We start from the raw sequence: 14,325 nt of genomic DNA on the forward strand, positions 1-14,325 counted from the left end.
TCTGTATTGTTCCGATTAATAAACGTTTATCACAATTATATCTTCCAAGGTTTAACTGTAGTAATCAAACAAAATTCTAAAACTGACTCTTGGCTCGTCCATTTATAATCTCAGGCGAAATTCTCGAAAGTTCACATGGGAACAATATTCGAAGATTTGCTAGTGGTTTCGTAAAACATACATTGTTGTGTCTTACTCTCAAGAATTTTCTACACATTTATAAAAGAAGCGGGAGTTAAGCAATACATATTTAAGAATATACGTTACATGCATTAAACTGAAATAAACGTAGATATTAAATAAATGCACGATAGTTAATCTGTTACACCCGAAGAGCACTGGTTGAAGATAAAACGTACAAGGACGTTAAAATAAATGATTAATTGACTTGGAAGAAGAAGAAAGAAGAACAAAATCTACTGAGTGAGTCATAGATAGATTAAGAAATGCAGACTCTAGACGACACAAGATCATGATGAAGATACGGGATCCTGTCAAGATGAAACCGTTTAATTTATTTGTTTGTTTTGGAATTTGGCGCAAAGCTACTCGAGGGCTATCTGCGCTATCCGTCCCTAATTTTGCAATTTAAGACTAGAGGGAAGGCAGCTAGTCATCACCACCCACCGCCAACTCTTGGGCTACTATTTTACCATTGAAAAATTTAAAAAATAGAAAAATTATGACTAGTAAATATATAATTCAAACGTGAACAGATTATATCTGAAAATATAAGCAGAACATTGTCATTCAAAGTCTATTCGATAACCAATTATCTTAATATTCTAATATATATAACTGGTATATCAAAACAACGCCATATTTGCTTGAATATGTGCAATTTCATTTCATGTACCTTTATTATTAATTAAGGAATTTTTGTGATTTTTTACGCGTCAGTTGAATGAATTGTAATTAACCATTCTCTTTCAAAAAGTGGTTTTCTTTTAATATTAAATTTTCTTTTTTTTTTCTAATATCCAAGGGCAGACGGCTCCCAGGATTGGGGTTGTTAAACTACATAGGACGTTATGGCGGACTCGCTTGAATGTAAGGAATTCGAGAAATGATGATTTATTCATTTTATATTATTTTAAAGCAGTTTTTAGTATAATTAAGTACTTTGTAGTTTTCTATTTTTCTACCTAAGCTAATTTTGTGATGTAAAGCAATAATGAATATCGTTTTTATGTTACGCGTGTAATGTATAGTGACTATTGTTACTAATAATACTCAAGTCAATAATAACATATGATAGGGTGTGTGTGATACTGATAATGCTGCTACTAGTCTATTAGTACTAACAGGAGTAAAATACTGTCCTAGATAATGTTGTCAATGAAGCTCCCTTGTACTGACCTACCTGAATTACTAGTGATAGTAATCAGTAATAGTAATTAAATCATTAATAATGTAAAGTTATTGAACTAGTATTATTATTACAGTAATAACTATGACTTATAAGTTATAGTTGAAGTTAAAATAATATCACAGCTACAGCTGGTTAATAATGTTAATTGCTAACTGATTAAATTATGGCTTTCTTGGTCAATTAATACAATATTCCTCAAACCCTCTTAACTTCAGGTAAAAAAAACAATTAGCAGCAGGTGCTTTCACTAAGCTGTTTTCCTTCTTCTTAGCAGATACAATTACAGTAGCAACTTTATCATAACAAAAATAAGGTGAACAAGTTTCATGGCAGTATATTGATTATTCAAAAATAGTAAAAATCAGAAAACATAATTGTAATTAGTTGCTTCACATCACACTAATGAAAGTAATTTCTGCTCAGTTTAGTAAATCAAATAACTTTACACATTACAATAAAGGGATTTAACTTAGGTTGTGAATTAAAGTACTTAGGCTGTAGTGAGGGTCAAATATATGAGTGCAATCATGATTCTCCTGCATAGTGGTATTTTTGCAGACCCACTGCCTAAAACTGGGTTGTGATACCCATGGTGGGCAGAGCACAGATAGCCCATTCTGTACCTTTGGGCTTAATTCAAAACAAAAAAACAAAGTAATCACAATCCATTTGAAATATGTGTAATGCCAATTATTAACAGTTGTAAGTCAAGTTGGCATAACCTCAAATTTGAAATAACACTGAAATTGTAGTCATCAAAACTTCAAAATGAATAATCTTGGGGTATTGCACATTAATGAAAAAAGAAGAAAATTTCTGTTTTATTTTTTGGCTTAGTGTTTACCTTGATATCCTAAATAACCTTTCATATTTACTGGACTTGTATCACATGTAGTTGACAAAGTGGGTAAAAGTGAGTTGATGTGAATGTTTTTTGTTTTTTTTGTCTTCAGGTGAATCAGCAGCAGCTTTATTGAGCATGAAAGATGGTATGTACTGAAGAATTTTGGTATCCATTTAATTAATGTAAGTAGTGCAGAGTTAAATTTTATGGCTGTGGCACAGCATTCTGCATAATTCTGTATTTTTTCTGTTTTTTTTATAATTATGAAAATTAAAAACAAGCTAAGAAGGGTTAATTTTGTAAATAATTTCAAACACTAGCAGAAATACCAACCTACAAGTGGCTGTTTATGCTAGTAATTAGTAATCACAGTATTCATATCTTATTTTGAAATGGTGAATATTTTAATTTATTTATTTTTTGAAGTAATGCATGGTGTTTAGATTGTCCTCTTTAGTCGTATGCAACTCATTGTACAGAACTCAAAATTTTTACACATTCAATTGATATAAACTGTAACTTTTATACATTAAAAGTGGTACTATTTGTTGAAAAAGTTTTGTAAAGGATTCTAGTTCAGTATTACTACATTTAAAAATTATAAAATATAATCAAACCCTCATGTACATAAATAGAAGTTGTGGGGAGAGTACTTATATTTAAAATTGTGTTCTTTAATGAAGGAAGTGGCTGTTGCACATCATAATTATTTTTCTTATTTCTGAATCTTGAATACACAGACTGTGGAGTGTTTATGGATTTTTGTTCAATGTGCCATTCAGTAGATATTATAACATTCCATAAGCCTTCTAGCATTGAGATCTTGTATTTCAGCATGACAGATGTTACTATTTTATTTATTATTTCTGTCACATAAATTGATATATACAGTCACATCATTGTTTCATTATTGCAAGTTTTTGGTTTGATTATTTTCTAGATAATATTTCTTTTCAAAATAAATCACAACTTTGTGTTGCAACCAATTAGATATCATTGCTCTGTTAATCTTGTCATTTTATATTAATTAATAAAAGTAGCAATTTAGTATTTGTGATCACTTGTTGGATTGTTTTTGCATCTTACAATAATTTCCATAAAATAATTTATTGCTAATGCATCATTTCATTTGGCATTTGAAAGTGAATGTACATAACTTGCTTACAGCTTAATATTTGATCCTTTGCACAATTACATAATTTTATCTATCCTGCATTATATTACTAAAAAGAAGTGACTTTTGCATGTTATTTTAGTAGCTAATAAAATTTCTTAATGATTAAAACAATCCTCTCACCTATATTATAGATTATTGTATTGTCATTATTTCAAACAAAAAGGACAAGTTTAAAAAGTTTTAGTAAATAAAATTGACAACCTTTTTACTAACACATCAGAAAAAGTTAAGTTTGAAACAAAAGAGTTAATTTCATTAAAACCCAATGGTTAAAAAACTGTCATACCCTTTGAACAGTGCAGTATCTTTCACAGTAGTCACTTAAGACACTAGATTGTGTCAAAATGCACGAAAGGTTTAAATTTCCTCTTTCCTGATGTCTTTATAAAAACATTCAAGGACTGCATAGCTCATTATTGTAATGTCTTCCAAAGAGAGTGGTAGAATGTTACTTGAAATTGTTAAATATATTTTAGTCCTCCATATGAAGATATGCGACTAGTTCTATTTCAGTTATTGTAGGTCATTTCATATCATGTTGAAATGATCATATAGTACATAATAAACTATTCATTATGATTTTATAAAATGACAATTAGTGGCTTAGGTCATTCTTTTCTAATGCAGATTTTCCAAAACTATTACTTTTTAAAATGTTAAAGAAGCATAATAATGTATAACTTGAATTTTTAAAAAGTTGTTATAGATATATTAAAAAAGATAACTGCTGAAGCATGTACCATCATTTTAATCATTAGTGCTTGTTATTATAGCATTTCAGATAATACCAAAGTTAGCCATCCTCGATGAGAAAATTTAGCTTTCCATCAAAACTGTACACATCCTCAAAGATATTCTCATCTTGAAAAATGGAGAGTTAAAATAACTTACAGTCATCCATGAAGAGACACATTAAGTATTTCATATCACCATGCTTACTGATACTTTTTTCCTTTAGGCCATAGTAAAGGCAAGACTTGTTAAAACTTGAGCTGCGGGGTCATGTTTTTGAGCAAAGAGATCCTCGTGAAAATTGCACTGGATTCACATTCACATGTCTTCAGCAAGTTTTTTTTTGTATCCTCTGTGTCTTATTTTTCTCTTAAAATGCTTTATCCAGCAATAAATATAAAAATGCACAAATCTATTGTTAGAGGGAAGAAGAGGTAGAACGTATACCTGATCTTCCCGGGTCCAACAAAATTGGACTTTAAAGTCAACTGCAGCAAATGATGATTAAGTGTGCAATTAATGTCAAACTTTTGAATTGGGAAGTGCTGTTCAGTGGACAGAAGATTAAACTGCATGATATTCTATAATTTTATTGAACTATTTTTCATGACCGTACTCTGAAAATGTACTCTTATGGGACTTGCTTTAAGTCACCAGTCAGTCATAGTTTGTAAACCCAAATTAATGGTTGTAGGGTTGGGGTTAAGGATATTCCAGAGTTTAATTTTTCAAATGCAAAACCTGCTACCTCTAATGACGAATATGAAAAGGTGCTAAAAGCACTTTGGATACCCTTACATAACACATCAGCACCTTAACATTTATCAAAGTTGTTTTGCGAAAGTGATCTAATCCTTATATGTCATTTTTGCATAACTGATATCCATGACAGCAAAAGTGTGGTTTGGATCTTTTCTGTTTATAGCAACAATCTAAAGGGATTGGTTTTATGTAATTGCTCATATGAAACTCTAATACTTGTCAGTTCAGAAGATATTGAAAAAAAAATGTTTTGTGTTAGGTCACTTGTGCATAACACCATTCATTTGTGCTACTTATCATGTAGCAAAGCTTTTCAACAGTAGAAGGGTGCTATGCATTTTCACTAAATACATTCATTTTTCTCTTTAGTATTGTATTACACAGACATGTTTAAATTTCTAGTGTGTTCAATTTATCAAGATTTGCACTGTTAAAAGAATTTTGTCTTTCATTTGGAAAGCTTCAGTTTTTTATCTTGAATTCTCAAGTGATGGTGATGTATACTTCGTCCTGAATGCAAGGCGTTGTTCACATTTTGGCCTCTTTTCTGCTGTGGCTTTTGGAGCTCATTCACTCTCAGGATCATTGCAGCCATTGTTCAACATGTTGTGGGTTACCATATGATTAATGGCTCCATACTCCTGCCTTGTCAACTGTATTTCTTTTTACTCAGTTGTGAATAATGCATTACTCTGAGATCTTCTTCTGATGTCCTTCAGGTAGTACTTTGCCATTCCTAAAATGTTCTTAATATTTCATTATGTTGCTGGATTTCATTCTCATGTATGTACCTTTCCTTATCTTTTGCCTGTTTCTTATATTTTATTCTTTTCTCCCTTTCTGATCCATGATTCTTGGGTTTATCTTCTCTGTTCTCCTTGCTTGTTATTAGGTTTTATGCTGTTTTCTTTCTCAAAACCAAATGCCTTGTTCCCCCTTACATTTGTGACTCCTTTTGTCTTAATTTGTAGACTTTCTTCATTTCCTTTTCCCAGTTCTCTATCATTGGTATCTGTATAGCCAGCTTTACCTTCTGTTTCATTTCCTAGGTTCTTGTTATCACTTTTTTCTCTGTATCTTTCTGTATCACCCCTCTTATCTGAGGTACTTCTTAATACTTCTGTAGAATTAATTCCCTAGTTATCTTGCCTATTCCATTTCTTCTGCTTTGTCCCTCTATAATTTGTTCCCCTGCTGTTTAGACTTGTTGGGTCAGGCTATTTTCTCTTTCCTCTACCTTTTCATTCTCGTTTTGTACTTCTTTTATGTTTGACTCCTTTTCTTTGCCCAAATGTCTTTTGTGGTATTTCTTTATTAATACTTAGATTGCTGTCATAACATTTCTGTCTGTGATATCTTACCAGGTTTCTTCTTTTTTTCTTGACTTTGCTCTTTACTTCTGTTCCTCATTTAAAATTTTCTTATTCTCACCTTCCCATTCAGGATTCCATGTTCCATTCTTTTTTTTCACTTGACTCATAATCTTGTTCATTATTCATCTTATAAATGACTGTCACTCCTGTATGATTCTTTGAGTACTTACTTCTGCTATTGATCTGACTTTCTGCTGATAGAAATTTTCTACTTATCCACCTTGGTCTTTTTCCTTACTCCTCTTCTCATTTTCTTTTCACTTACCTCTAACCTTATCTCTGGTATTTTTCACTTGGTCTACAGTTAGCAGTGGTTCTTTCTTTGTTTTTTATTATTTATTCTTCCTTTTCATGTTTTCTCATCCCTTGCCTTTCCCTTTGACTAAACATTGGCCACTCATATTCATTGCATTGTATCGGCCTTCAGTTGTCATATTCACAACTACGGGTTGGCATTCTTTTCTTAGACTGTTTCCTCTCCTCCTACCTTCATTTCCTCTCTGTGTGGATTTCTGTATGTGGTGAGGGGATCTCCAAGGGAAGGTCCTGTTCTTTCAATTTACCTCCTCTTGGATCTAAACGTTCACCAACATGCTTGTCGTGCATGGTGACCTGAGAAGGGGAGGAGAGGATTCTGGTGGTTTGCGGATTTAACCCTAACACACCTCTTTTGCCTTGAATTCCTGTAGATAGGCAGCCTTGAGTTGATTCCCCAAGGTCAATCAATTGGTCTATTTGGGCTAGGGTCAATCAAATACTAGTGTTGGATGTTTTAAACAGGTGTTTTGGACACTTTATCTGATGCTGGTGTTTGGGTATAGTGCTCACAAAACCCTGGCATTGCTGCAGTGTCCTTGTTTGGCATTGTAGTGCATCCCCTCATTAGAGCTCCATGGTGGGTGGGGTCAGTGGACACCAAAATATTTTTTTTTATTATTGATCCTCCAAATAAAATCTTAAATAAAATAGTGAAAAAAACAGTCCATAGATAAATGACCATGTCTTGAAGATTCTGAGCAGCAATCTTTAACACCTGTACCTCATTTTCTTATACTACACTCTTTTTCAGACAAATCTTTAGGGTAGATGTCTCCCTTTTTCATTTAGAAGGGACTAGCGGGACTTGCTGGCTCTCCAAACTCAGTAAAGAAGCTTTGCTCTGGTGACATTGGTGGAAACATCCACATCTCAACACAGTGAACTCCTCTTGCATTCAAAGGCAATTGGGAATATACCTATTAAGGTTACACTTCATGCTACTTTAAATTCATCATGAGGAGTTATTGTTGAGAGGGATTTGAAGAACATCCTCAAGTCAGAGATTTTCACTGGTTCTCCCCACCTAAGGAGTTGCTGCAGTGAAGTGTACCTCCACTCGCAAAGATGGAATTATGATGCCAACAAATGTCCTCATTTTGACATTTACATCACCATGTCCACATGCCACCATCAAGGCAGGTTATCTTAATTGCAAGGTACAGCCATACATTCTAAACCCACTCAGATGTTTCTAGTGCCTGCTGTTCAGTCACTTGAACACATCATGTTGTGGTTCCTTGATGTGTGCTCATTGTGGTGGCAAGGACCACAACACCTGTGAATGTGAAATGGACCCTCATTGCATCATTTGCAATGGCTCTCACCCCGTCCTACTTTCATTTTTGCCCTAAATGGTTGGAAGAAAAAGAGGTGCTGTGTTTGACAATGATTCAAAACATTACTTACCCTGAGGCATGAAAATTGCTGTCCATCACTTCATCTTAGATGTATGCTGCTTCACTTCATTCCACTACTACAGTGGGAGTGCAGATGGATATCTCTGTGCCTCCAAAAGAATCATTCTCAAACCAAGTGAATAGTCTTTTGACCTCCATGGTTAAAAAAGTTGATGAATCAATGTCAACACCCATTTCTATCCCTAACATACATTCCAGCAAACCCCAAGATACACTTCCTTTGGTTCTGGGTATGGACATTTCCTCAGGTACATCTTTTTCTCTCACCTCAAGATGCAAAACTATCATTCGTTCATATCCCCAGTCACTGGAATCCTCTTCCAACAACAAAGACCTAATACAGGTTCCATGGAGGTTAACAGACCTCCCTCAAATAAAGACAACAAATAAAAAAGATGTGGTTGTAAACATAAGGGCTCTCCACCCAATTCACCTACACATAAATCAAAATGGCCACCTTGATACAATGGAACTGTCAAGGTTTACATTCTAATATGGATGACATCAAAGCATTGATTGCTTCCTACCATCCTGTATATCTTTCTTCACAGGAAACATTTCTGAAACCTACCAATATAGTCACCTTTTGACAGTTTTCTCTGTACAGAAGTGACAGGCTGTATGATGGACCAATGCATGGAGGTGTGGCACTGTTGGTTGATCAGCATGTGCTCACCCTGTGTTTGCCATTCAACACAACTTTGAAGATTGTAACCATCTGTGTTTCCTTGGGTTGTACCATCACTCTTTTTCTCTCTACCTATCACCTAGAGCAGGGGTTCCCAACCGGTGGGTCACGACCTTGTTAGAAGTAGCTTGGGATAACATTAATTTTATTTCATCAATTACATTTTCAAGTTGCGAGTGCCAAAAGGTTGGGAACCCCTGACCTAGAGAGACCTATGATCAGTCAGATCTTGATGCTTTCATTGAACAGTTGCCATCTCCCTTTTTAATGCTCAGGGACTTTAATTGACATCATTCACTCTGCAGAAGTGCTGATATTGATGTGAGGAATTGCTCTGTAGAGTGTATGCTCTCTGATAACAACCTTTCTCTTTTCAATACTGGCTCTTATACTTATTTACATGTACCTGGTCAGTCCTTTACTGCTGTTGATCTCTCAATTTTCTCCTCTTCACTATTCTCCCACTTTTCATGGAGGGTTGACAATAACCCATGGAGCAATGACCATTTTCTTGTATTTTTAGTAAGACTGGCCATTATTGATGACACCCAACCCGCGAGCCCCAGTGGAAGCTGAATCTAGCAAACTGGACCTCTTTCACTGTCCTTGCAGAACTTGATCTTGCTATCATCTGTAAGCCATTAATAGATGACTGTTGGGCAGAAGTACCTGACTGTATTATACAGGCAGCTGCTCAGTGTATACCTAAAACATCACAACATTTTCCACGTTATCCTGTATAACTGTCAGTGGTGGATGACATGGCATGGAAGGCTCAAAATCGAGCCTGGGATACTTTTTGTAGGTATCCCAGACTCTTGCTGTACTTCATTGCTTTTCAGCAGGCCCCTGCACATGCTCAGTGGGAAGAGGTCAAAGCCAGAAGGACTCTTGGATTAAGTTCACAACCAGCATATCTTCTACCACCAGTTCCAAAGTCATATGGGAAAAGCTTTGAAAGGTCAGTGGGCAGTATAATTCTGCCCCCCTCTCAATCTTACTCTCTGATGGCCAGGAAGTAGCTGATACCTGGAGCATTACAGCTACTTTAGGTGAAAGCTTTTGCCAGGTATCTAGCACTTCTGATTCATCCTCCACCTTCTTAGCCATCAAAACTCGGGCAGAGTGATCACCTCTTTCCTTTTGAGCTACTTGTCTTTATGACTATAATCGTCTCTTTATACTGGTGGAAGTCAAACTGGCCCTTCACCAGTCTGGCAGTACATTTCTTGAACCTGATGATATACACTATGGAATTGCTGCACCATCTGTCTCCTGCTTCTCTTGCTATTCTTTTGATTGTTTTTAACTGGATCTGGCAGGAGAATGTTTTTTCTAATGCCTGGTGCCACACTATCATCCTACCTTTCTCTAAGCCTGGGAAGGATTCCAAGATTCCCTCAAACTACCATCCAATTGCTTTGCAAGTTGTCTTTGTAAGACCTTAGAGAGGATGGTTTGGTTCCTTGAATCAATCAACCTCTTCATCCTGACTTGGTTCTGATGACAGTGCTCCACCATGGACCACCTGAATTGACTTGAAACATCAATCAGAGAAGCCTTTCTCAAAGGACAACATCTTGTATCACCGTTCTTTGACATTGAGAAGGCTTATGATGCAACATGGAGGTATGGAATTTTGTGAGACCTCCATTTATGTGGGTTCCATGACCATTTGCCCATTTTTCTTGAAACTTTTTTAAAAGACAGATGATTCAAAGTTTGTGTGGGTTCAACACTTTCCCGTTCTTTTCTACAGGAACTTGGAGCCCATCAGGGCTGTGTTTTGAGTGTCACACTTTTCAGTATAAAGATTAATGCCATCACTGAACAACTACCTCTTACTGTTGCAAATGGGCTCCATGTTGATGGCTTTCACATCTCATGACAGTCGTCAAACATGAGGTATATTGAACGGCAGCTACAGACTACCCTCAATCATTTACTGAAGTGGATCACAGCAAACAGTTTTAACTTTTGTCACTTGAAAGCCATTTGCATGCACTTTTGCTGCCAATGGGGTATTCACTCTGATCATGAACTTTGTATCGGTGAAGTTATTGCACCTGTGGGCCCTGAGACAAAATTCTCGAGGCTTATCTTTGACCATAAGCTTACCTTTATACCACACATCAAGCAGCTGTGGGTCAAATGTGTAAGAGCACTGAACATCCTCTGTGTCCTCTCTTCCAGCACTTGGGGAGCAGATCAATGTTCTGTGCTAAAGATATATCATGCTCTTATTTGATCAAAACTAGACTATGGATCACTGGTCTGTGGCTCTGCCAGGACCTCAGTCATAAAGATGCTGGACCCCGTTCATCATTACGGACCTTGGCTCTGCACTGGGGTCTTCCACAATTCCCCAGTTAAAGCTTATACACAGTCTCATGAACCTCCTTTGTACCTCCACCATTTTTAACTGTCTTTACTGTATCCTTCGAAACTTTGTTCCTTACCAAAGCATCCCAACTAAAGTTGTGTTTTCCTTCCTTTGTGGGCCATGCTTTTTCAGAACAGATGATCTGCCTTTGCTCCTTTTGGCTTTTGTATCCAGGATCAGTTGGATGAATTGGGTCTGTCCTTGGATAGCATTGCTTTATCCACTGGTCAGCCCTTTCCACCATGGCTTATTACAGTCCCCATATGTGACCTATCTTTAAGTCATTTGAGAAAAGCAGACACTCCTGATTGGAAATACTGTCTGTTATTTGCTGAATATCTTTCAAACCATCCTTTTATTCCTATTTATACAGATGGTTCAAAATCAGGTGATTCTGTGGACTCTGCTATGGTTTGTTGAGGTTCAGTTGTTGCGTGCAAAAACCCCTCTACAGCTTCTGTGTTCACTGCTGAACTGTACACCATTTTTTTTGCCCTGCATCATATAGAAGGTAAGCAGTACTTAAATTGCAATATTTATACTGACTCGCTTATTTCCCTACTGGCTCTGGAATTTGCTTCATGTTGGTTCTCACCCTGTTCTCACCAATATTCAAAACTGACTGGCTTATTTCTCTTTAACATCTACTTCTATTCAGTTTTTCTGAATACTAGGCCACGTTGTGGGATTGGGCTCACTGACACTGCAGCTAAATCTGTCTGCTCTGGCACTGTCACTGCTGTGCCTGTTCCATACATGGACTATGGTCCTGTATTCAAGACTCAGCTTCATCCTAGTTGGCAATCAACTTAAAGTGAGAAACATGGAAACAAGCTTTTTCAAATAACACCTTCTATTGGACTTTGACCCTCTTGCTTCCATAAGGATCAGAAAAAGGAAGTTGTTCTAACTAGACTATGCATTGGTCACAGTTTTTTAACTCATCTTTTTTTTTTTTTTATCTGAGACTGATGCACCAATGTTTTGTTTGTTTAACATTCAGGTCACAATAAGTCACATTTTACTTTCTTGCCGTCCCTAGATTTTCAATAATGGCATCATTTTAAATATGTTTTGTCCAAGGTTTATCCATAACATTAAACAGTGTTATTGGTGATGGTGACACTGTACACCTTGGAAATGTTTTTAGTTTTTTAAAGATTAATCTTTTAATGCTATTTAAGTATTTTAATTTCTACATTAGACTTTTTTTAATGTGATTCCCTTTTAAGAATCGAAGTACATCTAGTTCAATTTGAAATTAGAAAATAGCCATAATGCCAAATAACTTGAAAAATGCATTGGAAAGGCAAACTTCAGGTGACTACTGCTGCTGTTTGAGCTACCTGTTAGTCATCTTGGTGAGTTAACATTAAAATTCTGCTTCAAGTCTTTTAAAACTTTTATTACTTTACTTTACAAAAATGGCCATAACGTCAAATAACTCGAAACCAGGACTGAAAAATCCAACTTCAGGTGATTAAGGGTGGTTACTGAACTTACCTGTTAAGTCTTCCTGGCAGGTTATGATAATTACAGTTATGCTACAGAAAGTCCTTTACAACTTGTATTACTGTAGTTTTTCTCTTACTGCTATAGACTAGATGTAAAAATTGGATTTAATGCTATTTATGTTTTTAATTCAAAAATTAAACTTTGTTTTGTTTTACCTTAATTTCCTTTTATCAATTTTAATAATTTTACTTTAAAGTTAATTTTTTTACGAGATGTTTGGTGCAGATAGCCTAGTTGATTTGCACCATAAAACACCAAACCATTCTACCTTCACTCCTTTTGTAAGGCTTACTCAGTTCTGAAAGTGGGTTTATTCTGGGGTCTGCATCCTTTCCTAAACTCATTGAGTTTTTTGTTCTTTCATGTATGAGCTATGGCATATTTGGTCACTAGGTCTTACACTTCTCATTCTCATCCTACATGAGAGGTTATTTTGCTTTTGGGGATTTTGGCTTCCTCGTTAATTTGAAGAAATAACTAACATTTCTTAAATTACAGACCTTGCAGATTCATAGTTTTTTGTTTTTTTTTCTTGGAGTCCATTTTTCCATTTGTGAGCATCTTACATCAAATTCCCCTTGAAGCTTTTATCTCAAGTTGGTTTGCCTTTAGGCATTTGACTTCACCTTTGGGTCTGTTGACGTTAGGGTGACCTTCTTGCCTTACATTTGCAGAAAGATTATAAGTGATTTCTATTGACAATGTAACCACACTTGCCTTTGATATATTTACTGCACATCAAAACTCCAGACCTTTTTCCTTTTGGTCTGGTCTTCCATTTTTTTATGTGCCCACTCCTCTATTCCTTCTGACCCTCATCTTTGTGTGCTTTTCTTCTTCATTTATATTGTTAGCATGTTCATGCTCAGTTCATTCTTAATCCATTATCATTTGTACCCTTTCCTTTACTCAATATTTCCTCTGTATTTTACTTTATACCCATGCATTCTATGTGCATGAAATTTGCCCAATCTTTCCTCTGTTGGACTAGACTTTTCACTTTTGTGTCATGCCTCTTGTCACATTCTAATTGTTCTCTCACCACTGTTTTGGGCAAATCTTTTGTCATTTCTTTTATTCTGGCAGTCATCATGTAACCATCTTTTTGCTTCTTTTCCTTGACTGTTCATCATTATGTTTGTCAGACTGTACTTTACTAATTGTAATAATGCCTTGTCTTTAGCTATTATCTTTTCCTTGTGCTATGAGGTATTTCTCCCTCTCCTTTCCACTCTGTTTGCAACCTTCTTTCTTCTCCATCTTGCTCTAGAGCATGACTGAAACCTTAATGAAGTTTACATGATCTGGTTCATGCCTCATTCAAGTGGTTGACCTCCTGCCTTTTTTTACAGTCTCTTTATCTTGGCTTGTTTCCTCCTTATCTACATTTGAATGTTTTCTCTATGGTTGGTTCTTGCAACCTCTTCTACCACACTTCTATATCCTTTTCCCTTATCAGTTCATTTCTTCCTCAGTTTTAACTGTTTCAAAGGTTACCCATTCTTCTTTTCAATCTCACTTCTTTCTGTCTACCACTTATAGGGGGTTATCTCCCATAACCTGGTTGGTTACTTGATGTGCTTATTTGTGGATTTTATTTTATTTTTCTCTCTCTACTGGTAAAGTTTACTTACCATCTCTGGGTGATATATTTTTCTTGAGTTGGGCATGTGCAAAGATTATTTTCTATTTCTTCACCTTTGATATGTCATATCTGCTTCATTTATATTTAATGAAATTTAT

General features: G+C 35.6%; 1 protein-coding gene across 2 annotated transcripts in view; it reads left to right on the forward strand.

Annotated features, from left to right (window-relative positions):
- Positions 1-985: 985 nt before the first annotated feature.
- Positions 986-14,325, forward strand: part of LOC143253034 (protein lin-9 homolog) — a 72,209-nt gene continuing 58,869 nt past the window's right edge. For both annotated transcript variants that reach the window (XR_013029307.1, XM_076506123.1), the window contains exons 1-2: positions 986-1,050; positions 2,326-2,361. Coding sequence is in view for 1 of the 2 variants with exons in the window: in XM_076506123.1 (XP_076362238.1) it covers positions 1,032-1,050; positions 2,326-2,361 (55 nt within the window). In the remaining variant the exon portion in view is untranslated. The remainder of the gene's footprint in view (positions 1,051-2,325; positions 2,362-14,325) is intronic.

The sequence above is a fragment of the Tachypleus tridentatus genome, chromosome 6 (genome assembly GCF_004210375.1).
Source record: "Tachypleus tridentatus isolate NWPU-2018 chromosome 6, ASM421037v1, whole genome shotgun sequence".
In the NCBI taxonomy this organism is placed as follows: domain Eukaryota; kingdom Metazoa; phylum Arthropoda; class Merostomata; order Xiphosura; family Limulidae; genus Tachypleus; species Tachypleus tridentatus.